The sequence below is a fragment of the Schistocerca cancellata genome, chromosome 1 (genome assembly GCF_023864275.1).
Source record: "Schistocerca cancellata isolate TAMUIC-IGC-003103 chromosome 1, iqSchCanc2.1, whole genome shotgun sequence".
NCBI lineage: Eukaryota > Metazoa > Arthropoda > Insecta > Orthoptera > Acrididae > Schistocerca > Schistocerca cancellata.
This window is the reverse complement of record NC_064626.1, coordinates 1,109,015,850-1,109,042,821: the sequence shown is the minus strand read 5'-3', so window position 1 is coordinate 1,109,042,821 and position 26,972 is coordinate 1,109,015,850. Positions and strand designations below refer to the sequence as shown.

At 39.5% G+C, this 26,972-nt stretch overlaps 1 protein-coding gene across 3 annotated transcripts in view; it reads right to left on the bottom strand.

Moving 5' to 3' along the window:
- Positions 1-26,972, bottom strand: part of LOC126092057 (major facilitator superfamily domain-containing protein 6) — a 222,425-nt gene that overhangs the window by 15,731 nt on the left and 179,722 nt on the right. For all 3 annotated transcript variants that reach the window (XM_049907467.1, XM_049907484.1, XM_049907476.1), the window contains exons 5-8: positions 25,122-25,312; positions 24,882-25,018; positions 13,198-13,313; positions 5,005-5,250 (exon numbers count right to left, since the gene is read on the bottom strand). In XM_049907467.1, coding sequence (XP_049763424.1) covers positions 5,005-5,250; positions 13,198-13,313; positions 24,882-25,018; positions 25,122-25,312 — 690 coding nt within the window. The remainder of the gene's footprint in view (positions 1-5,004; positions 5,251-13,197; positions 13,314-24,881; positions 25,019-25,121; positions 25,313-26,972) is intronic.

Below are 26,972 nucleotides of genomic sequence, written 5' to 3'. Positions count from 1 at the left end.
AACAGTTGGTGGCATGCACCAGTGACACAGAGGTTAGCCGGGCAAGGGTATCATGTGGCAACACGATCAAAGAGGATCTTCGAGTCATTGAAGGAGAAGACCATTTGCCTTTGTTTGACTTCTTTGAGCCTTTTTGATTAGCAGAAGAAGACACAGATGTAGGTTGGCTGGAGGGATGTAGGAAGTCTTCACGGGAGTATGCCTTCTTTCCCTTCTGGCCTGCTGGTTGTGTAGCTGGTGACTTCGCCCCCTGAGGTGAAAGATTGGTGGCGTGTTACACAGCTGGAGGAGGGACGGGGATGCTAACATGATTAGGGGTGATTTCACAACCACGGTGCTAAATTTGGGGTCACATGTCTGCATGGCCATGTTCTTTGAGGAGTGGGATGTAGCAAGAACAGTACTGTAGGGGCCAGATGGTAGAAAGCAGGGTTTCTGACTAGCCAACAACTTTCAAGGACTGGGTAAGGCATGTTTTCCTTCATTTGTATGTCCTGGACAGCCTGCTCATCAAGATGGGTGAGACAGTTGCTGGAGGAGGTGATGGTTGCCATTGCAGTTGATGCAATGGTCAGAAGGAGCCAGACAATCACCCTTGAGGCCATCCATACAACAGGTTACACATTTGGCTGGGTGTCAACAGGTCACTGGAGTGCGGTTGTAATGATGACACTGGTAGCAGTGCAACAGGTTTGGAATATAAGGTCTGACTGTGATAATTTCGTAATCTGCTTTGATCTTCGATGGAAGAACCACTATCAGAAGCGAGAAAGAGAGTGTGTGTGGGCACTAAGGAGGCATCTACTTTTTTCATCACCTGATGAATGGCAATGACACCCTAATCAGAGAGATATGTCTGGATTTCTGTCTTGGTCAGACTATTGAGCAGTGTAGTGTAAATACCACCACGGGAAAAATTCAGTGTTTGATGGGCCTCGACACGAACAGGATAGCCACAGAAGAGCAAAGCTGCAAACAGTTGTTGTGCTTGAGAATCAGAAGTAGTCTCCAAAAGCAAATTGCCATTGCAGGAGAGCAGGATTTCCCAGGACTGGCAATTGCATCAATACCTTCCTAAATAATTAACAGATTTACTGTGGTGAAGGACTGACAGTCTTCAGTATGTGAAGCCAAGAGGAACCTTTGTGTAGCAGGGAGAGTCTTTAAATCTTTAGTCTCATTCCATTTACGTTTCATAGCCATTGACTGTCAAGATGATTGGCTCATTATGAGAAAATCCCCCACAATTGCCAGCATCTCTGATGATGTGCTCCTTCCAACTGGAGGCCCCCTTCAGAATGGGGTGCAACCACCTTAGGTGATTGTTCACATCTCAGGCCACACCTCCTGAACATCTGACAGAGGGGACAGTTGGCAATTTGGGAAGGCATCAGCTAAGGTAATCACCCCTGCCCCTCCCTCCCTGGGCCTGGACTGTACCAGGGGGTACATGCGAACCCTACCTGTCAACCCAGAGCTGGGAATTGCACATTACCCTGGCACTTGTTACACATCAGACATGTGGGCTGGCCTTCAGGAGTGCACAGGGAGGAAGAAAAAGAGGAACCTCAAATGCTGAAGCAGAGGAAGGATAGGAGAAGGTGAATGAAGGAAGAAAAAAGGAACAGTGGATATTATTCTGATATTGACTACTGAAAATGCAGAATACATTTCCAAAAAACAGCCCAGTAAGGAATAGGGAAAAGAACAGCAAGAGGATAGACATACAGCGTGGAAGGGAAAAGATGCTGCAAAGGCTGGAGCTCTATGGTAGACAAGCACGAACCTGCCAAAGAGCAGCGAGCTGCCTGGGGGGGGGGGGGGGGGGGGGGGAGATAGTGCTAATGTTTGAATCTTCCCACTAATGTCCTGTTGGTTTCATTGTCCCATGACAGATAGCAGCAACAGGGGAGCATCCCAGAATGGCAGCTGACATTGGGAATCAAAACCTAGCTGCTAAATTGTGAGTTCACACTTTGAACCACTTAGCTGCCATCAATACCTTCTGCCTTCTGAAATGTACTGCTTAAAATTTCTTCACACTCTGTGCATAAAACTTTAGAGAGCATTTTACCTTTTCTATGGCCCAATCAGGCAAAGTATTCTAGGAACCTGCTTCTATTCACATAGTCTGAGCCTAATCAGTGAGCCTCGCCCCATACCCTCCTGTTAGATTTACTTTTGGAAAGGAGCTACCTAACTATCTAAATCTCACTTTCTCCTACTAAGATCTACTAGGAAAGGGGCTCTCTAACAGATCTTAATACTTTTGTATTAGAAGAAGGTGGCATTTTCCACTTTTGCATATTAATTTCATTTGTTCATATCAAGTGTCAGTCTCCTAGGCCAGTCTCAAGTGATTTCGTGGTCCTGCATGAGGAAACTATGCCTTACATATTGAAATATTAGCGTCTTTAAATTCATGTTTTCTATTCATTTCGGTTCAAAAATGCTGTCTTGTTGGTTTGACAGCCTTTGTAAATGTCAAGCTGGCTGAAACTAGTTGTGAACAAGTAAAATTAACACAGCAAAAGGGGGAAATACTATCTTTTTTTAAATAAATTCTTTGTTGTGGTACCAATTATGGGGGGGGGGGGGGGTGGAGGGGGGAGGAGGAACACTTTCATACTAAATTTGCTCATAATCACTTTTTTTATGATCATCAAATGGAAATTTGTCAGGACCTGCTGGACCAATACAAGGCTGAAGGTGACAATTTTCTAAACACAACCATCACTGGAGGTGAAATGTGGTGCCACCATTATGAGCCAGAATCCCAAAGGCAGACCATGGACTGACATGATGTGAATTCTTCAACAAAGAAAAAGTTCAAAAACAGCCATCTTCAGGCCATCTAATGTGCATTGTCTTCTAGGATAGCCAGGGTGCGGTTCTGTTTGATCTCTTGGGCCCTAAAGCAACTGTCAATTGAGAACACTACAACATGACACTGACCAGGATGAAATCCCAAATTCCCAGAATCAGGCTAGGGAGGACAAACTTTTTGCAACATGATAATGCCAGGTACCACAAAAGTTTTCAACCCAACTCCTCGACAGATTTGGCCGAAATAGCCTTCCATATCATCCATGCAGTAATGATTAACAGCTTCAAACTTCCATCTGTTGTAGCCTATGAAAGATACTGTGTGGTCAACATTAGCCAGACCTTTATCTTTAGATCAACACAATGAGAGATTAATACCAAATTTCTTGAATAATTCACCTGTGTGTTTATTAAATTTTTATTAAGCTGTCCTCACAGAATTTTACACATGTTGTTTCATTTAAATTCGTCTGGTAAGCATGAGTTTTGATTCCACAGTAACTATACTTTTGTCCTCAGTTAGCATCACAGTTTCTGAACTGTCATTTAACCAAGTTATGAATGTTGTCATGACCAGAAGAACATTTTTACACACAAGTGACTTATCATTCAGTGTCCTCTGTCCTCCTCCACTTTATACACTTTCAGCCATGTCAGTTTTCGCTATTAATTGTGATATGCACTGTACCGTATAGAAATCTTGCACTTGGGTGCCCACAGTTCTCCTCTCAGCTTGGCACAACAAGTGGTGGCTTGTGTCCCTTGGGCCTTAAACTGGCCCTGATCGTGGCCATCAGTGCCCGCCATTTGACATCCCCTGCTGGCAAAGGCGTACCCTATATTTTTCCACTTGTTAAGGTCTTCAAGTAAATCACAATGGCATGCTTTGTAAAGTCATCCACGTATTTCCCTTTAGGTTATCATCTTAGGTTTTTCTCATATTTTTTTCCTTCTTCTTTTATTATACCAACTATGAGGGGTGATTTCACAACCACGGTGCTAAATTTGGGGTCACATGTCTGCATGGCCATGTTCTTTGAGGAGTGGGATGTAGCAAGAACAGTACTGTAGGGGCCAGATGGTAGAAAGCAGGGTTTCTGACTAGCCAACAACTTTCAAGGACTGGGTAAGGCATGTTTTCCTTCATTTGTATGTCCTGGACAGCCTGCTCATCAAGATGGGTGTGTGTGTGTGTGTGTGTGTGTGTGTGTGTGTGTGTGTGTGTGTGTGTGTGTATGTGTGCACTATGACATTCCTCATGCTGCAATACTAATTTGAAGAAGGCTGTGAACAACAGCTGAAACCAGTAATTGTAAGAATAAAATTAATGTTTGTTATCTTGTATAATAAATGAAGAAAAAAATTTTTAGTCACTGCATTCTCCAAATCAATGATTACTCTTAACTTTTCTGATTTCTTGAAATTCAGGAAAGAATTTTCTTGATCCATCTGCCATCCATTAACCTGGCTACATGCCCCTCCCACATCTCTGTTTCACCTTCATTACAGATGTAATTATGTCTTCCAGTCCAGTCTCCTCTGTGATCTATAGTCCCCACCCTCCCCCTCCTACTCCCCTCCCATGTCTCTCATAACAGTTTCCAACACATATCCCTCTATCGCTCATTTAGCAACCCTCAGTGTTTGAATAGTTTTTGCAGTAAGGATCCATGTCTCATTGACATGTATCAAAACAGGTACTACATACTGACTGCTTGCTAACTTCCCTCTTGAAGAACATAAAAAGCTTTGTTTCAAAACATCAGTTTAGTTTACCAAAAGCACTCCAGGTCATTTTTACTCTTCTCTTTATGCCTTTTATTGTTCACCCACTCATTGTCCAAAACTGTCAGACATCACCTGGTTTTATGACTTCATTATTTATTTGTACTATTTTCTTCTCAGTTTGTTGATCATAAATTACTTCAGTCTTATTATAATTGATTTTTAGGTCTACTGTCAAACTTTCTCTATTAAGTTACTGCATTAGAAAGTGAGGTTCCTCCCTTCTAGAGGCAGAGTCATAGTATATGAATAACATGATACATAGTCAACTGTAATACAACTCACTGCTCTCTTGCCAGAAAAATTTGCAACTATTAATGGAAGAGGCAAAGGTGTTACTAAATGAAACAGATAACATTTTATCATTAAGAATAAAAGACTGTAAGTACAAACCAAAACCATCATCCATGCCAGCTACAATTCCCTGCATTGTAGCAGATGCTCCTGGTGGTGAGACAGCACTGGCATAAGCAACTATTGTTGTATAGCACATTGCATATGTAGGACCTTGCATGAATAGTTCAATTGGCAACACCCACCACGGCGAGGGAATCAGTGATATAAGAGATAATCTAAGGGCATATGCCAAGAAGCAAAGTGTCAGTGAATGTCCATATCCTATAAGCTTCAAGATTTTACCTGAAACAAATAAATAAAGCAACCATTAAAGTACAATAAATACAAGCACAGTAGAACTTTATTTCAAATAACCAATGAGAGCAGCAAATGGTGTAGAGGGGGGGGGGGGGGGGGGGGGGGAGAGAAAGAGAAAGAGAGAGAGAGAGAGAGAGAGAAAAGGAAATACTAAATTCCTTCAGGATACAGTCTCAAAACATAATGTCTGTAATTCTAACTTTTGAAAGAGAAAAAGAGTATAAATACAGCCAAGGCAATACCATAGCTTCATCTTTATAAAAAACTATTGCTTTATTCTTCAATATAATTTAAATAAAATAATTCATAGGTCCAGGAGCTTACTGGTATGGTTTCTTTAACATGTGAGCCAATTTGTATCCTTTGGATTAATCATAAATTATTGATATCTGTATTAAAATGTATCATTTCACACTAGTGTGTATGAAAAAATGCCTTGTTTACAGAGATTAAAACTATAAAACAATGCTATACCTCTTATAGTAAATTTATGTGAATATGGTTTATTATCGGCTTGATGATCTTTCCAGTGCACTATAAATGAAAATCACAGTTTCTTTTACTGTGGTTACATTATCCATTGACAGGTGGGAAATCATATGGGAATCTACATCCATCTATATACTTACCCCACAAGCCACCAAACGATGCATGGCAGATGGTACCTTGCTTCTATATGAGCCCTAATTTCTTTTATCTTGTCTTCATGGTCCTTACGTGAGGTGTACATTGGTGTCAGTAAAATTATTCAGCAGTCAGTTGCAAATGCTCATTCTCTAAATATTCTCAATAGAGTTTCATGAAAAGATCATCATCTTCCCTCTAGGGATTCCCCTTCAATTTCAATTTTATGGAGTGTTTGCACAATATTTGCTTGTTGATTGAATCTACTGGTAACAAATTTAGCATCATGCCTCTGAATTGCTTTGACGTCTTCATTTAATCTGAGTTGGTGGGGATTCCAAACACATGAACAGTACTCAAGAATGGGTCACACAAGGGCTCTATATATCTTTTAAAGGTGAGCTACAATTTACCAGAATTCTCCATTCACCTTCTGTGGTCAATTGGAAGCCTCATATCCTAGGCTCTGATGATTCTGTTATGATCTTAACTGCAGATTTCTTGAAGGCTGCTATCTGACGGAGAAATGTAGGACCCTTCTTAGTAAGTTCTATACAGAGGTTAATACTGTTGTAATAGGTCATGCATGCACTTCTCACAGGAAATAATTACTGCTGCATCAGAAAATGTGTGGAATCCTCATCTGAGTTTTTTAGGGTAGAAATTGCCCCCAAAGGCCCAACATGTTATGTCTGAATTTCATAAAGGGAAAAATATTGGCACTATTAAATGCAGATAGTAGCATTTGTATGCTACCAGCCACAAGTTGTGCATATTGGAATAGTCATATGATAATGTGGTTAGCTGCAAAATAAGTGGAGAATTGTGATGAATAAGCTGTGTGGACAATTCAGCAGCAGTGACAGAGTGTGACAGGTAATTCTTGGAAAAGATCACCTCAAGAAATATCACAATGTGTAATGGCAGTGCTGTGTCAAGGTGAATGATACTCTTTCTAAATAAGCATTCACCTGAACTATGGAAGCAGTTAGTTCAGTACAGGATGAAGGCAATGATGGTAATGACATGATGGCTTATTGTGGCAACAGAAATAAGCAGCTGTCAAATGGTGATTTGGTCATATCCTGCAGTGAGGAAGGCAATGAGAAACCATCTCATTAGAGTCCCTAGCAAACAAATGGAGTAAAGATGAGTGTTTTCCCTGGAAAAAAATATTCTGGAAGCAAAATACTTCCACCATCAGATTTCTTGGCAATAGGACAGCCCCAAGAAAGGGGCTATCAAATTATATGATTGGTACATGGAATACGAGGTCATTACATTATTGTGGAAAACTATAAAGTGCTAAAATAGAAAATAAGAAATTACAAGTTGATTTGATGGGTATGACTGAAATTAAAGGGCTTGCAAAAGGAGGTATCTGGAGAGATAATATGGTATATTTTACTCTGGAGATTAAAACAGAGTAACAAGAGTAGGAATAGAATGAAGGCTATCATGATGGGATGACATAGCTGCTGGGAAACATTTCAGAATGTGAGGTTGTGGTACAAGAAACTCTTCTGTCCCTGATGTTTCATTCATGACTGAGCTGGACATCCACAGAGGTGCTCCTCCACTGAGTCTTGCCGACTGACTGGTTGGACAACCAAGGGCAACATATATACTGTAGAAAAGGGGGTGTGGTCGAAGTAACACATGATGAGCAGAGACAATCCTTGCCAAAGATAAAACTTAACTATCTACTGTAGTCTTGTCAAAGATCAAATTGTCAAGTGATTCTGCAGAGCTACTGTCCATACATCGCTAAGTTTCAGTGCCTTATCTTTCCTATTAAAATTATCCTGATGCTTATAAATTTCAATAGCTTCTCTACATAGTAGTTGATGATAATTTAATGTTGTACATAACATTTCTATTTCAGAAAACTTCACTTCATGGTTTCCTAACTGAAGAGCATGATCTGCTACAGCTGATTTCTCTATTTTTCCTAATTGGCTCTTGGTAGTTACAATATAAAATTTACCACAAGTACACAGAATTTTGTTTACACCACATGTTGAAAGAGGAGGGCATTTATCCTTCACGGATTGGAGTACTTGACTTATTTTCTTTGTTGGTCTAAAGACTGGTCTGATGACATGTTTCTGTAAAATCTTACCAATCTGATCCATTACTTTTTTAACAAAAGGGAGGGAAACTGTATTCTTCCATTGTCATGGTTCATCCTTGTCCTTCACTATTCTGTTCCTTGATCTCAATATTCTCTCTACCTCTTTCCCCGAGTATCCATTTTTCTTGAAGGCTTGCTTCAGATGTTTTATTTCAGCGTCCAGGTGTTCCAATGTGCCTATCCATTTGGCTCTATTGACAAGACTTTTAAAGACACCTCTCTTTAGTTGTGGATATGATTGGATCTGAGAATGTCCAGTGCAGTCCTGTATCAGGAACAGAAAAGTTTCTTGGACCACAATCTCACATTCTGAAAGATTTACCAGCAGCTAAGAGTAGGAATAATTCTTACTAAAGAGTTTGGGAAATGAGTAAAAAATTATTTGCAGAATAGTGACAGAAAAAGCTTGGTAAAAATATTCATTTGATTTAATTGTTATTCAGGTTTACATGCCAACTGTGGGACACTCAAATGAAGAAACTGAAGAAATAAATGAACAAGCAGATGCAGTTTTGACCTTGTAAATGAAAAGGAGAAGGTTATTGTCATTGGATACTGAAATGCAGTAGTTGCAAAGAATCCAGACAAAAATATTGCTGGGAATTTTGGGCTGGGGAAAAGAAATAACAGAAGAGTGGCTGGCTGATTTTTGCGAAAAAGCAGAAAATGACAATTACCAATTTACTGCTCCAACCGAAGAAAAGGATGAGATACACGTATATTGTGTCAGAGGATACAGGCCGATACCAAACTGATAACATTATTTAAAAAAAGAGAGAGAGAGAGAGAGAGACAATAACAACAACCAAGTTCATTATAAGACTCGATGTGACAATACTCTGCAAACCACCATGAGGTGCATGGCAGAGGATACGTCTCATTGTGCCAGTTATTAGGGTTTCTTCCTGTTCCATTCACACATGGAGCATGGAAAGAATGATTGATTGAATGCCTCTGTGCAGGCACTAATTATTCTTTCCTTATCTTATTGATCCCTATGCAAGCGATACGTAGTACATTCCTAGAGTCGTCATTTAAAGCTGATACTGGGAAATGAGGAAGATATGGTTGGAAAGAAGGATATGCAGTGGTAATGAGTGTGTACACGAGCATTGGTAGTCATTATTGTTGCTTAATTGTCTCCTGAAGCTGGAGATTTTATTCAGCTCTCTAATGTAAAGTGGGGGGGAGGGGGGGGGGGAGATTATTCCAGAGTTGGGTTCCAGCTTCTGAGAAGGACTTAAGGACTTTGAGAAAGTGGCTGAATGATGGTGTAAAACAGAAAGGATTTTGCTCTGGTGTGTCGTACAGAAGAGAGTGTTAAGGTTGAGGAGATTGACAGTGTATGTTAAGACTGTAGAGAGGTCAGAGGACATGGGAATCTCTGTATTAGTTTTAAACAGCCAGGATAGCTGTGCATATGATGGTGAAATTTAGTCAAAGTAATGAACGTCACAAACATAACGAACACACACACATTCATAATCAGTTCCAGGTGCTGTGAGCCTTGCAGGAAAAGATCACTGTTATCAATAATTGGAGGTGTTTGTATAATTTTCTTTTTCAGGTCAAGAGGGAGTAGCTTTTATATTTGTGTAGGTCATGGGAGACGCTAATGCCTTCTTGCACATTGCTGTTACATGGTCAGTCCAATTTAGATTTCCATCTATTATTACTCCTAGACTCTTTGATGAAGGAGAGGAGTTGATATTTGTACCATTTAGGGTTAAATATGGTTGGGATTTACAGTATTTCAAGCTAATGGGCCTTGAATGATCAATCAGTACCACTTGGGTTTTGGACGGATTGAGCTTTAAGCATTTTGAGAGTGCAAACTGGTCAGCACTGAGATTATAGATAGCTGTCTTAATGTTTATTTGCTTTGTACTTAGATACAATTGGAGATGATCAGCGTGCATGTAGTATTTACAGCAAGACAAAACTGATAGCATATCATCGACATACAGCGAAAAGAGTATAGGACCTAATACCAGACCCCAGGGGACACATGATACTATTTGGCTCCATTATGACTTCATAATGCCAGACATGATGCATTGGTGGTGAGATGTCAGGTCTGAGTGAAACCATCACACTGCACTTGGCAAGAAATTTAGGTATGTAAGTTAGGCAAGTAAAATGTCAAAGTCAACAGTGTCAAAGGCTTTGATGAAGTCTAAGACATACATGATAGTTGCCTCTTGTGCATCCACGACCAGCTTCAGGTCATCTGTTACCATTATTAAGGCAGATGTTGTGCTGTAGTGTTTACAGAAACCTGATTTGTATTCATCTAGTATGTTGTTTGTGGTTAGGTAGTTTGTTAGCTGGTCATGGATTATATATTCTAAGGCCTTGAACAGTGCAGGAAGAATATAAATAGGTCAGTAATCAGGGGGTACTGTGGCAACATCTCTTTTGGTAGTGGCTTAACCAGTCCCTGTTTCTAGCCCTCAGGGAAAATACTTGTGGTTAAGAAGTGACTGAAGAATCTGTTATAATTGGCAGTAGACAATAATGGTTTAACAGAAGACTGGAAGTAATACATAGGGAAGTTGTGTGGCAGACCTAGGATGGAGGATGAGTTAATGGAAAAGGCAAAGATGTATCACAGGATGAACTTGGACCAAAAATACTCAGAGAAGAATTCAATAAAGTGGTGGAAAACTAAATCTAAAAAAAATCTCCTGGTTACAATGCTCCAAGCACCAGATGACAAAACAAAAAGTTTTCTGTACGAGTTCATCGGAGAGAGGTATGAAAAATGAGAAAGCCCTGAAGATCTCAAAAGATCAGTCCTTGTGTCAGTAGCAAAAAAACAACATCAGACTAGTGCAAAGACTATCAGACCCTAAGATCATAAGCCATACCTCCAAGATACTTAGGAAGATCATAAGCAACAGAATATCAAATAAAATTAATCACAACTTTGCTGAAGATCAATTTGAAGTCAGGGAAGATAGAGCAGCAATAATACTGTGTGAAAAAAATTCTCAGAACTAATAAACCACAGTTTATAGTCTTCATTGATTTAGAAAAGGCTTTCAACAATGTATGACATTCCTATCCACTATCCTTCCCACAGCTGCCACAATGGTGTCTCACCACCCAACAAACCTACACTATATCCTTGTCCACCCCTACACAACCATTGCTCACAACCCCTTGCCTCATGGCTCACATCCCTGTAGCAGACCTAGATGCAAGACCTGTCCCATACATCCTCCTACCACCAGCTATTCCAGTCTGGTCACAAGCATTGCCTGTCCCCTCAAAGGCAGGGCTACCTATGAAACTAGTCATGTGATCTACAAGCTGAGCTGCAATCACTGTGCTGCATTCTACTTTGGCATGACAACAAACAGGCTGTGTCCACATGAGTGGCCACCAACAAACTGTGGCCAAGAAACAGTTGGACCACATGGTCACTGAGCATGCTGCCCAACACAATGTTCTTCATTTTAATGGCTGCTTCACAGCCTATGCCACCTGTATCCTTCCTAATAACACCAGCTTTTGTTAATTGCACAGGTGGTAACCCTCCCTGCAATATATCCTACATTTCTTTAGCCCTCCTGGCCTCAACCTTTGTTAGTCATTGTCCTTCACATACCTACTTTCCTGTTCCCACTCCAGCACTACACAGCCCTCTATTCCACCAATGCACCTACAGCATTTTTACTTCTCTCCTTTTCTACTGAAAATTGCCACCGTATGTGATTTTTAATCTGAGAAACCTCCATGAGGGAGGAAGCTTTACAGTTGGTATTACTGTAAAAGCAGTAGCTTGTGATGGTATTAATTTCAACCCACAACACACATGTACGCCATTTTGGAATTGATAATTTATGATCTGAGCACAAAAAATCTTTGTTATCGGCTACACCATGATTTTTCAAAGCAATATTTCAGGAAAAAATTGTCCTATATTCCTGCAAATATGGTAATAGAGAACTATTTATGTTCACAGATTATGTTTCTACAGCTTATTACAATGCCCTTCCTGTCTCCAAATCCATCAAAAGAACCCACAGTGCCCCAGTTGGGAGAGACCGGTATCCTGACAACTAAAGAATGGCTCTCCCATCCCCTTGTAGCTGTCATTGCACCCCCGACCTGCTGCAGTATACAAAGAAGTCACAACACTAGAAAATGAAGCACAATATAGGAAGACCTACAGATTATTGACTCTTTGTGCAGGGATTGACAGCTGACCCTCATAATAAACACTGTGACACACTGTGCCTAAATGGGCAGAAATAACTATCAATGTACAATTACACAATTGTTGAACAATCACTGGAAATAGTCACATCAATTAAATGTATGTGGGAATGTGTATAAAGAGTGATTTAAAGTGAAAGGATCGCATAAAACTAATTCTAGCAATGGCAGATGTCAGAATGAGATTCAGGGAACAAGCTTCAGGATGTGTAGTCTACCTGTGAAGTAGTTCACTCAATATCTGCAAGTGCCTTATCAGTCTAGGACTCCTGCCAGATAGGATCTGTAGAGCAAATAGAGAAGGTTCAAAGAAGAGCAGTGAATCTCATCTCAGGTTCAATACAACATGCAATCACCATACTGTTAATATTTCATGATTGTACATTCCTAGAACAGTCAACCAATACATTGCTTCCTCCTATCTGTGTGTCATAAAAAGACTAAGAAGGTAAAATAAAGAGGTTCAAGCTCACACAGAGTTTTCCAAAATTTTTTAGTTTCTCCATGTTTGGATGATGCTGATCCAAAAAATTATTCTTCTCATGCACCATTTACGACAGGAACAAGAAAGGGGGACAGCGACATTGGTGCACAAAGAACCCTCTACCACACTCCATAAAATGACCTGTGGAGCATAGTATAGATGTAGGAAATATACTAATAGGTGATTAATAGGTCCAGGTAGTTTGTTTCTCACAGTTCTTGTGTCCTGTAATTGTCCCTTGAAGATACTCAAGTCTGAAACTTTATGAAGAAGAAATTTCAAATACATTTCCACACATAGCAAATGAGAATGATAAAATCATATGTTACTGTAATAACTGTGCACACAATCCAGTGAGTTAAAGAGCATTTTCCATACAATGTCTGTTTCATGACAGGAAAATGCTAATTCCAGGAATGACACATCTATCATTATTGTGACAACAGTTACCTGAAATGACAGTTACCTGATATGGAAAAGAATATCACTTCACCGACCAATGTCTCAGCTGCTATTGTGAGACCCTCAAGCAGTTTCATATTATTCATGCCACCTCCCATCATTGCTAGGTCTTCTAAGTACCTTAAAAGGAGGTGGATATTTGAAAATGTGCAAGTTTATATACTGAAAGTAAATCACATATAATACACAAAGGGTGTAAACAAATACACATGGCATTTCAAGAACAGAAAGTACAAAGTCCAAATGAAATATTAAATTGATATAAACATAAGATGATGAATACTAATGAACTATTTCCACAATTACTGCAGATGCCCAAAATGATCAGTACCAGTGTCCAAATTCACTGGAGTTGCAATATAAGCAATAACATTCTCTTCTCAGATCACTGCTAGGACAGCTTGTTAGGCAGCATCATAAGTTTAACTCTAGGCACATTTTATGTGAAGAGCATGGAGGAAATTCAACTGAACCTATCTTCAGTCCAGTTCCCATCATATTTTATAGTACGTTCACACAATCATTCTAATATGGCTGAATTTCAACTACATACAGAAGTTTCAATTATCATATTAAATTTTTGACTTTTTTTATTTGATTGACAATATTACTACAGTTTCAATGACTAGTTGCATGGCAATGGCAACATACTATATTTAAATTATATGTATTGGAAGAATGTTATATTTCAAAAAAGGAAGATTAGATGAGAATGCAAGCTTTCTTGGCGAATCTCGACGATAAAAGCTTCTCGGGTTGACAGCTGAGTCAATATGTTGTTTTCCAGTAACGTTTCAGCAAGTTTCTTATTGGCCATCTTCAGGCAAAGTGTCGAGTTCATCTCTCGTCTGGATCTTTATAGCCACTGGACCACGGGCTTCTCTGCATCCTCGGCGCCGGTCGGTCCAACCAGGCGTGAGCGGAATCGGTGCGGGGGTGCGTGGTGGTGGTGGTGGGGGGGGGGGGGGGGGGGGGGAGGGGGGGGAGGAGGAGCTGTGTTCCACATTATCACGAAGGAGATGAGAGCGCACCGATGGAGACAGGTCGGTGGTGGCAGATGGAATAAACAGGCCACACTGAGCCAGGACCCGATGCCCACAGCTCCCCTCCCACCACGCGCTGCCGCGCCAATTCTGCTCGCGCCCGATTGGCCTGACCGGTGCCGAGGATGCAGAGAAGCCTGTGGTCCAGCAGCTATAAAGATCTGGATGCCCAAAAGCTCTGGATGAACCCGACACATCGCCTGAAGATGGCAAGTAAGAAACTTGCTGAAACGTTGCTGCAAAACAACACACTGACTCTGCTGTCAACCCGAGAAGATTTTATCAAGAAAGATTAGAGTTAATATATTGTCAAGAGGTTATATTTCAGTCTACCATCTATCAGTTGTCACCTAATATAGAATCCAGGTCCATAGGAGAATGGAGGACTGCCTCCTGTTAGCAACTAAAATAAAATTAACTAATGTGTGACACACAGCTGGTGCTAAATCATAAACACTGTATACTGCTGAGTCATCTTTCTAGATAACAAACCCACTCATCAGGAGAATGTGTTTGATACGAAAGTGTGTTAATACCACTCCATTGCAGTTCTGTGATTGGAAGGAGCTCCACTACAATTGAGTGGTTGACTTCACCAAGTGCTATTTGTTACCTTTAACTTCCAGCCTCCTTTCCTCCCAACAACACATGAGCTTTTGCCTCAGCCACAATACCACAGCATACAGAGGGAGACACTGTTGGTTAGACACCTTGGCTGCTGCATCCACCAACTCATTTCTCTAAAGCCTAACATGGCAGAATGTCCTCTCGTGCCGTAGGCAAAAGAGCATGTCCTGGATGTCCTGGGGACATGCAGGGAGTCAGAACAGACAAGGAACTTTGTAGCTCAGATAGATCTCATCTGCTCCAAGCCTCTATATTATCTGTATATCGTATCATACGAGTACACAATGAATTCATTTGGTAAGCTGATCTTGACAGCAGAATAGCCTATTTTTACCCTGCTCAGACCTATCAACATAGATGCATGTATCTGCAGAATCGGTTTAAAATATTGTGAAATACAGTTTTAAAAACATAGTCTGCAGTACCATATTTCCTGAATGTTGGTACTTTCAGAGTAATATTGGGCCTCAAAAGCAGCCTGTGTGAGTAATGACTACAACCCAAGAGCATTAGGCCTGGTGTCAGATGGAATCCAAATGGCTTTGCTTGTTGTGGGCAGTCTGCAAAAGCCAGTTTCATAGATGGCCACTCAACAAAGTGGAATACCATTGACTGTTGATCAGCTAACAATCTATATGCCTGATGGCCCATGTGTAGTTACCAGTGGATAGATAATTACCAGCCTCACCACAAAAGCAGGAAATGGGACTGATCCTACAGGCAACCGTTGCTAGATTTAACCTCCATTGTGGATGGCATCTAAGGTCCTTAATATGAAAGTCTTGCTTATCTATACAACTGTCATCCATAATAAGACTACCTTGAACAAAAGTCTATAGAACAGGTAAGTACATTCTGTTGGCTCCCCAATATCTATGACTAAGGCACTTGCAAATGTCAATTGCTTTGAGAGACAGTCCTTTAAAGTCTCTCAAATGTGGTAGCCATATGAGCTTTTTGTCAAAAATTTGGCCCAGTAACCTCACCATACCTCTGACACTTAAAATTCTGTCCCTCAGTATCAGTGCAGGTGGGTTACATATGTGGGTAGTGGATCCCCACTTTCTCTGCCAAGTATTTGAATCTTGAGCATGTAGTCCACTCCTCCAATCTATTTAACATCCATTGTAACTGATACATGGAAGTTGCAACATTAGAGGACAAGCAAAATGTAGCATATAACTCAATCTTTGTGCTCTACTGGTCAAATGGAGTATTGCAAGAATTTTGGAAAGTTGCCACTTCAGATTTCTTGCTGTCCATTTTAGGTCATTTTGACACACAACATTCCACCACTGTGCCACATGGTGATCACTGAAACATGTACAAAGCTCACAGTTAAAGAGAACTCAGGAAACCCAGATTCATCGTGTTCGTACCCAGCCAAAAGCTTATTTTCCTGAGATGTTCTTAGCATGGTTAAAAGAAGTTATTATGCAAAGAATATCTCTTATCTTTTGATAGCAACATGTTGCACAATAATGTGAGTGATGTGTCATTTGATCTCACAAGCAGTTTTACTTGTGTAGCTTCTTAAAGTAGTCATGCTGTGCATTCTTTCAAATGGATAAAATGGAAATTATTTGGTATTGACAGTTTACTGCCAGCAAAAGTTGGTAGCAGACTCCCGCTTCAGTGTCAACAATGGCAACTGTATTCAAGTATGGTTTTCCTGAAGATGATTCATGTGAAAGATATCACTTAACAGCAACTACTCACAATAAATACTGAGAAGATCACAACACTGCATTTGACGACTAGTCATCAGAAGTGCATGACAGTCACTGGCTCTACAGGCATGTTGGAAGGAAAAGTGTGAAAGTGTGGTACATTTTACAGGAAGAATTACTTGTGCAGGATAGTGACTTTGTTTCAACAAAATATTTCCAAGTTAAAATTCCAAATTTCTCTGAACCAATTTTCATTGCATCTGATGGCAAGTTTTAGATTACTAGTATTCAAGGTTGCAAATGAAATTTCGAATTGTCACCTCACTTTCTAACCATTATTCCAAGCTGAGCTACAATTTAATTTCTGTGAGCCATAGGGCTTCATCAACTTGGGAAATTCCCTCATTACCATTGTTGGTCATCATTCGATGCTATGCCATGCCATTGTGTGAGAACTGCAAGTATGTGAGGAAGCTTCATGGGAACATGCTCCTAACTGTTGTTACTGGAATTTAATAGCAATAGACTGATAGGCAATGACACACACACACACACACACACACACACACACACACACACACACACACACACACACACACACACACACACAGAGAGAGAGAGAGAGAGAGAGAGAGAGAGAGAGAGAGAGGGGGGGGGGGGGGGGTAAAGCATTCAGTTTATTGGTAAGTAGAATACTGGAGAAGTGCAATTAGTCTACAAAGGCGATTCCTTACAAATCACACATGCGACTGGTTCTAGAACGTTGCTGAAGCGTGTGGAACCCATACCAGATAGGACTAAAGGGTACATTTAATACATACAGAAAAGGGCAGCACAAATGGTCACAGGTTTCTTTAATACATGGGAAAGTATCACAGAGATACTGAATGAACTGAATTGGAAGACTCTTAAAGATAGACGTAAACTATCCCAAGAAATTCTGTTAACAAAGTTTCAGGAACTGGCTTTAAATGATTACTCTAGAAATTTTCTACAAACCCCCTTTGTATCACTCTCATAGGAAGCATGAAGATAAGATTAGAATAATTACTGCATTCATTCATAGATGCATTCAAACAGTTATTCTTCATGCAGTCCAAACCTGAATGGAATAGGAAGAAACCATGTTGATAATATTCGTACCTCCAGGTGGGGACTTTTCAGGAGGATGTCATCATCAAGAGGAACAAAATTAATGTTCTACAGATTGGAGCATGGAATGTTAGATCCCTTAATTGCACAGGTAGATTAAAAAATTTAAAAAGGAAAATGGATAAGCTTAAGTTAGATATAGTGGGAATTAGCAAAGTTCGGTTTCAAAGGATGATGACATCCTCCTGAATAGTTCCACCTGCAGATACAAATATTGTCAACATGGTTTCTTCCCATTCCATTCATGTTTGGACTTCTCAGGTGAAATCAGGGTTATATATAAAAAATCAAATAGGGGTAATGCAGGAGTAGGTTTGATAATGAAGAAGAATATAGGAATGCATTTAACCTACTACAAACAGCCCAGTGAATGTACAATTGTAGCAAAGATAGACACAAAGCCAACAACCACGACAACAGTACAGGTTTATATGCCAACTATCTCTGTAGATGATGATGATGATGATGATGAAATTGAAGAAATGTATGAGGCAATAAAAGAAATTATTCAGATAGTTAAGGGAGATGAAAATTTAATTGTGATGGTGGACTGGAATCCAATAGCAGGAAAAGGAAGAGAAGAAAAAAATATTAAGTGAATATGGACTGGGGGGGGGGGGGGGGGGCGGAGAGGAATGAAAGAGGCCACCTAGAAGAATTTTGCACAGAGCATAAAATCGTGAAAGAAGACTGCATATGTTGAAGAGACCTGGAGACACCAGACGGTCTTAGACTGATTATGTAATGGTAAGACAGAGATCTTGAAACCAGATTTAAATTTTTAAGGCATTTCCAGGGACAGATGTGGACTCTGACCACAATGCATTGGTTATGAACTGTAGATTACAGCTGAAAAAATTGCAAAAAAGGTAGGAAATTAAGGAAATGGGACCTGTATCAGTTCAAAGAATCAGGAGTAGATAATATGACAAAACTATTCCATCTGGTATGCAAGATGTATGAGACAAGTGAAATATCCTCAGACTTCAAGAAGAATATAATAATTCCCATTCCAAAGAAAGAAGGTGCTGACAGGAGTGAAAATTACTTAACTATCAGTTTAATAAGTCATGGTAAGCAAAATACTAACATGAATTTTCTACAGAAGAATGGAAAAAGCTGATCTGAGGAAGATAGGTTTGGATTTTGGAGAAATGTAGGTACATATGAAGCAATACTGACCCTATAGCTTACTTTAGAAGACAGGTTAAAGAAAGGTAAACCTACATTTACAGCATTTGTAGACTTAGAGAAAGCTTTTGACAATGTTGACTGGAATAATCTCTTTGAAATTCTGAGGGTAGTAAGGGCAAAGTACAAGGAGCAAAATGCTATTTACAACCTGTACAGAAACCAGATGGCAGTTATAAGAGTTGAGTGACATGAAAGGGACACAGAGGTTGAGAAGGGAGTGAACAGGTTTGTAGCCTATCCCAGACATTATTCAGTTCATGCATTGAGCAAGCACTAAAGGAAACCAAAGAAAAATCTGGAGTAGAAATTAAAGTTCAAGGAGAAGAAATAATTGAGATTTGCCAATGACTTTACAATTCTGTCAGAGATTGCAAAGGACTTGGAAGAGCAGTTGAATGGAATGGGCAAGATTCTGAAAGGAGGATACAAGATGAACATCATCAAAAGCAAATTAAGTATAATGGAATGTAGTCAAATGAAATTGGGTGATGCTGATGGAATTAGAGCAGGAAATTAAACGCTTAAAATAGTAGATTAGTTCTGCTATTTGAGCAGCAACATAACTGGTGACTGTTGAAGTAGAGAGGATATAGAATGTAAACTGGCAATGACAAGAAAAATATTTCTGAAGAACAGAAATTTTTTAACATCAAGTTTAGATTTAAGTGCTAGGAAGTATTTTCTGAGGTATTTCTATGGAGTGTAGCCATGTATGGAAGTAAAACATGAATAATAAACAGTTTAGACAAGAAGAGAATAGAAGCTTTTGAAATGTGGCACTGCAGAAGACTGCTGAAGAACAGATTGTAGATCACATAACTTATGAGGAGGTACTGAATAGAATTGATGAGAAAAGAAAATTGTGGCATAATCAGACTAGAAAAATTGGTGGGCTGATAGGACACATTCTGAGACAACAAGGGATCACAAACTTAGAAGTGGAGGGAACTGGCAGGGGGGAGGGGGGGGCTAACAATCATAGTGAAACCAAGAGATGAATACAGTAAGCAGGTCCAGAAGGATGTAGGTTGCAGTAGTTATTTGGAGATAAGATGCTTGCACAGGCTAGAGTAGCATGGACACCTGCATCAAACCAGTCTTCGGACTGAAGACCACACCAACACAGCACCACAGCTTTCAGTAAATTCATTGCTATGTGATAAATTCTTGTGTGCCTGTTGCACTCAGTCATTCATACAGTTATGTGAAGAGAAATGACCTGGAGCATCAGAACCCAAGGGCAATTATGAAGATTCCTGAGGTCAGTGAGAACATCATAAGTAACCATGACAGAGCAACAAACATAATAATGCAGTGCTGTTGTTCAGCTTTCTGTACATTATATCACAGCTAACTGTTTTTGAAGCAGGGTGATTGGTAACGAAATAACTCTGAACATTTCTTCCCATCAATGAACTATTCAAATCATTGTACATTAAGAAGTCTTTCACTTTCCCCAATACTTCCCTGACCTATCCAGGAAATGGTATTTTGTTGAGAATTCCCAATTTTTCTGACATATTGTCATTCTGTTATTGAAAAACTTTGTGTAAAATTAGTCCCGTATTTGTTAAACATTGACTAAAAGCAAATGCAGAAATGAATTTCTTAGCAGTGCTTCTATTTTTTTTACAATTGTCCTACTAATTATTTCCACCAATTTGTTGCTGTGGGTGAGATCTGGGATCAGTGCTTCATATTATAAATGAGAGAGAAATTAAAATAATGTGTGGAATCCAGCGACTCTGCACTAAAGGAAATGCTGTCAATGTCAGCGACAGAAAAGATTTTGGCCAGTGTTTTCTCAGACACAAATGTGATTTCTCTTATTGGTTATCTTAAAAAGGATGCCTATTGAAGTCTTTTGGACCAATTAGATGAAAAAATGCACAAGAAGATACTTGTACCACAAAAGAAACAAACAATCATCTTTCACCATCACAACATACTTGTCTGCAAAGCTATTTTGGTGAGGGAAAACAGGGTGGGGGATTATAATGTGATTTGTTGGAGCTTACATCATATTCATTAGATGTGGCTCTAGCTGATATCCCTTTATTTCCACCCTAAAAAAAAGTGTGTTACCAGAGACTGTTTCAAATCAATATGTATAACAAGCATAGTACAGACATTGGTAACACAGATTGGTGTGTGTATAGAAGTGCCCTCTACTGGGAAACAGGAAGGAACTTATGGCAGTCATTACTGTTATTTTGCAGACCTTATACAATTGCACTTAAAGATTGCAATCCATTTACTAGAAAACTGTAAAGCAAATATGAACAATATGGCCACATTGTGAGACAGCAAAGGACTTGGAAGAGCAGTTGAACAGAATGGATAGTGTCTTGAAAGAAGGATATAAGATTAACATCAACAAAAGCAAAACAAGGATAATGGAATGTAGTCGAATTAAGTCGGGTGATGCTGAGGGAATTAGATTAGGAAATGAGGCACTTAAAGTAGTAAAGGAGTTTTGCTATTTGGGGAGAAAAATAACTGATGATGGTCGAAGTAGTGAGGATATAAAATGTAGGCTGACAGTGGCAAGGAAATCGTTTCTGAAGAAGAGAAATCTGTTAACATTGAGTATAGATTTAAGTGTCAGGAAGTCGTTTCTGAAAGTATTTGTATGGAGTGTAGCCATGTATGGAACTGAAACATGGACGATAAATAGTTTGGACAAGAAGAGAATAGAAGCTTTCGAAATGTGGTGCTACAGAAGGATGCTGAAGAGTAGATGGGTAGATCACATAACTAATGAGGAGATATTGAATAGGATTGGGGAGAAGAGAAGTTTGTGGCACAACTTGACTAGAAGAAGGGATCGGTTGGTAGGACATGTTCTGAGGCATCAAGGGATCACCAATTTAGTATTGGAGGGCAGCATGGAGGGTAAAAATCGTAGAGGGAGACCAAGAGATGTATACACTAAGCAGATTCAGAAGTATGTAGGTTGCAGTAGTTACTGGGAGATGACAAAGCTTGCACAGGATAGAGTAGCATGGAGAGCTGCATCAAACCAGTCTCAGGACTGAAGACCACAACAACAAACAACATGCCCACACAAATGAAGAATGTTTAGAAAAGTATATACAGTTTTCCTATAACAGTCTTTCGCCACCTATCTGGGAAAATTTCTCTTTGCTCATATAACCTAGCTATTGTATGGAAAACACAGTGTTCCTTTTGAAGAAATGATTAAAGCTGAACTTTCAAACTATTGCTCCTCATTGGATATTACTGGAGACAGCTGAAAAGTTCAACATTGTAAATGATTGTTCTCTCAATAATTGTTTTTATTTACATTTTTGATGTAAACTACAATGTCTGACAAAAAAGTGAAAAATCCAGAAGAAGAAGAAGACATGGTCAGCTGTCAATGTAAATTTACTCATACACACCACTGACAGGTATGCATCAGGGGCAATCAAATGAAAACAAATCATACTATGTACTGAGCATGGCATGGACTTTAATATTGCAGGAAGGTATGTGTATAAAAGAGCCCTATAATGGGTGTTAGGAATGAGGAGTGTGACCACTGTGTCATTTGTCTGTTTGGCATGCTCAATGTGAGGTCAGTGAGAAAAAAGTAACAGCAAGGTGTAGTGCAGTTTTTACTGCAGAAGGAGTGTTAGAAATTGTAATACATACCCAAATGTCTACTATGTGTGTCAAACACATTATGTCACATGTACATATTTTTTCAAGGAATAAACAATTGTGAGATGGTCAGGTGTTACTGAAAGATAGCAGTTATCTAGGGCAGCCTTATCGGGTCATTATCCTCTTATGTCACTGCTGTGGTAGATGGTGCAATCAGAAATGACCAACAGTGGATGATGGAAGACTATCAACTCATGTTGGTCATCAGTTATGCCATCATGTCAGAGCATCTAAGTTCTAGAAAATATATGTACAGTGGACTTCCAACAGCTTGACAGAAGAGCAGAAGTTGAAGAGAATGCCGACATCATGGCAGTACCTGGAACAGTATCACAATGATGAATATCATTTCTTGTCATGTATTGTCAGGGATATGAAACATGTCATTTTGAGTCACAGAGTAATTATCAGAGCCAACAATGGAACCACCCCAGCTGAAAAAATCCAAAGCTGTTCATGGTGGCTCCAGGAAAGTCATGATATTTTTCTTTCACTGCAAGGGCCCACTACTCATTGACTTTCTGGGACACAGAGCTGCAGTTAACCCACAGTGGTATGTGGACACTTTGCAAAAATTTAAATGCAACATCAAGTCCAGACACTCAGGAATGTTGACCGACAGCATCATTCTGCTTTAGGATAATGTCCCCTCACATTTTGCAAGGTTGGTTCAATTACTATGCAGAAGTTTTGCTGGAGAGCCCTTATACATCCTCCACACAGTCCCAATCTATCCCCATGTGATTTCCATTACTTTAGAGCCCTGAAGAAAGACATCTTTGGCTGGCTGTCTGCTTCAGATGAAGATTTGCATGCCTGGGTACAATCATGGTTCCATAGGCAACCACACATTTTTCCATGAAGGCATTGCTGTCTTATCTCTCAGTGGGGTAAGTGTATGAACAGTTATAGCAGTTACTTTTGAAATAATTAACAATTTTCTTACATTTTTACACTGACTTGTTTTCATTTCAATGCCCATTTTAATGCTTAGTGTTGTAATTCTCTGTGACAGGTAGGATGACCACAAACAAGTGTTAATGTTATTTATGTGATCTTCTGTTTGAGGCCACATGCTGCAGCTCAAAGGGTCTGCAACAAGTTCATCATGCTCAACTGCCACGTTCCCTCTCATCCACCATACTTGATGCTACTCTTCCACTTCATGCATTCACCACAATGCAGCAGCCATGGTTGGCTGGCCTCCTCCTTGAGGGGGAAGGAATGTTTTATATATAAGCCGTAGGCTGTGTATGTCCACTGCCAGTCCAATATCTCCGTATTGTGTAGTTGTCTACACATTGCTTGCAAATGTTTCACTATGGGAGATTGTGTGTCCATACAAGACGGGCATCACGTCACAACACAGTGCTGTATACAAACTCTATGTTTATACTCTGTTTTGGCTGCACCTGGGAGCAACAGCTACACTTTGAATCAGAACACACACCAGGAACCTGGTGGTGCTGCTATCAAAGAACAAGCACAGTCTGCTCATCACATAGTCACAAACATACTTCCACCTGCTGAGTACATAATGCCAAGCACAGCATCCAGCAGGAGTCCAGTTGTTCTCTCAGTTCCAGGCCAGGAGTCAGCTAATGTCATAGTCCCTCTAATGGAACTCACCAAGACACACCTGGATGCTTCATTCTACTTCACATCTTCGTAGTGCCACCATCTTACTCTAAGTGCTGTGGTCCCTCATGAATGTCACCCTACTGCCATATGGGATGAAACTACCCACAGAACTGGCATCACACCAGTGAACTTTGCATTTGTTGTTTCAAGTCATCAAGAATGATTTTTCAGTAGTTGTTTTTGGAAATATGTCATTGTGAATTTGTGCAGTTAATAAATTGTTCTGTATCGCAACTTGAGAATCATCTCTTAGCACAGCAAGAAACCACATATAAAGTGTAGGATACTGAAGTATGCATCAGTTTCACGTATTTAGTGATCACTGGAAACATGGCAACATTAACTCAGCACAATTCATGACATCAAATACATCATGATCCTTTTGAAACTCCTTGCATATACATTTAGCTTTATGCAAGTACAAAAAGACACCAACAAAAAGTTCACCATCTCCAGGATGGAATTCTACCTTTCCTTCACTGCTGTAGTAGAGTAATAGTATGTTGAAAGGAGTCTTCAAGATGATATTCAGGTGTACTATTAACTGAGATCTCTCAGAATTCGTAAGTTTGTGGACACTAGATTCTAAAATATGACAGTTTTAAACACAAAGATGCAGGCTTAATACTGTTAAGATGTATTTATAACATTTAAAACATTTTACACTGTGTCTTTGTATTACCACAACTCACCAAAACAGGAAGTATATGATGAAACTGTCTACAATTCCAGCTAATGTTGCAAACATTAGAAATACTAAAATGTGTTTCAATCTTAGCAGCCCCTTAAGATCTTTAAAAATACTCTCTGACCGTGGAATCACTGGAAGCTGTAATAGAGCAAATGGTCATTGTTCAAATATTATGATGGTTGTAATGACCATTCAAGTTGGCCCACGATTCATGAATTCTCAATCATCAAAAGCTGTTTACCTCCAATTTTGTACAGAAGTATAGGTCAATGACAGCAAATGTTAATACAAGAATGAATGCTGGTGTGTAATCTTTCAGTCCACTGTCTCCTGACCACCAGTCAACTGCATAGCCAGATATCAGAGCTGTCGCACCAAATCCAATAGTGCCCCAAACTCTTTGCCTTCCATATTTCATTTCACAACCACTACCTGAATAACAAAAATTTAACTCATTTCAGATACGAATCAGAAATAAAAATAAACTTCATTTTTAAATTGTGATAAACTGATAAAATTTCTTAAAATGTTTGTTAATGATTCTGTCAACAGTTGCAATATTTATATAAGTGAGTAGTTTCGAACCTTACAAATTCATTTTCAATCCTGGCCTACTAAGGCTGCATTGATAGTGCCTGATCTTAATCATAAACATTGAAGTGGCCACACATGCTTTATAAATGTTTGCAGAATGAATGCCACAATCAACACATGCTTCTTACCAAGTCAAAATCCAAGATACATAAATATCTGTATTTGTAAAAATACTATTACATGAAATATCATGGAAAACTGCTTGCTGGGACACTGAAAATTGTTCAGTGGTGTTAGGGGTACTTTACCCTACACAAGGGCACTTCTAAGGAAAATTCAAAAACATGTCAACTTTATTTGATCATTTAGTTTGTATAAATATTTTTTTTTGTTTCTATAATTGGTTTATGAATTTTTATTACAAAAGTGTACTTCATAAAATATGATTTTACCCCCTGCAAGATAAGGAAAGTAGCCCCTGTGGTCAATTTCATTATTGTATAATGCAGTTTATTATAATCAACAATTTCGATTTGATTTGGTTCAAAAATATTGATTTAAAGTGAATAAATCTGCAAAAATGTGTTTTGCAGGGTCGACTTTAGGGGTGCAATTTACTCTCTAAATCAGCATATTAGCAGCTAAAAAAATTTGTGTAATACTTTTTCATGTTCTACTTACATGTAAAGTTTCAAGAAAATTGGAGGGGGACACCTCCCTGACTTCCCTTGTTAGTCTGAGTTTAGCTGCCTTTATACAGGGGGTCAGAAGTAGTCTGCAAAGCTTTTATGGGTAGGTTGCGCAGAGATATAACAGTTAAGAAAAAAATGTTGTGCTGGCTCCAAGTTAATTAGCACTGAAGTTAGCCCATCAGCCATTGTGTGTCCAAAGTCAAGCAGCCAGCCAGAGGCAGCGTCACCAAATGTGGCTTTTATTTGGTTTCCTAAAACCAAACAGGAGAGGGACACAAAAACTGGACATGGAACAGTAGTAAGAATTGAAACTGAGCCAAAGGATGAGCAGTCTTACACTATCTTCTTTTCATTACTCTCTCTAGTTTCCTTGCTTTACGTCTACTGCATCTTCATCTTCACTAATCTTCTCCATGCTCTCCCTCCGTACCACTCCCCTCCTCTTCCCTTCCCTCCCACATTAACTCACCCTCAAGCAACTACTCTTGATCCATGATTACATGTCTGTTTCTTTTTATTTACACCTATGTTTTGAGTTTCCTCATTGTAATGTGCTACAAAGTTTGCCAAACTGCATTGATGTTAGCTTTGTTTTCAGATTTGTTTTTGCTACCTGGCAGCAGGTGTGTCAAAGTATGTACTTAGAAGCTGTAAGCAGATTGTTTTTGAGTGCAACTCTGCCAGTAATGCAATTAGAAAAATTGCCTTCTGTCTTGGGCACACTTACCGAAGTTTGACAATTTTTCTGATGTTTCATCAGCCCAAGTGCCTGGCATTGTCAAGGCTTCACCCTCCATTGCTGGTGGCAGACTGGAATCAAGCTCATACCTGCAGATTATATCTACCTCTTGTGCCAGCATCTTAAT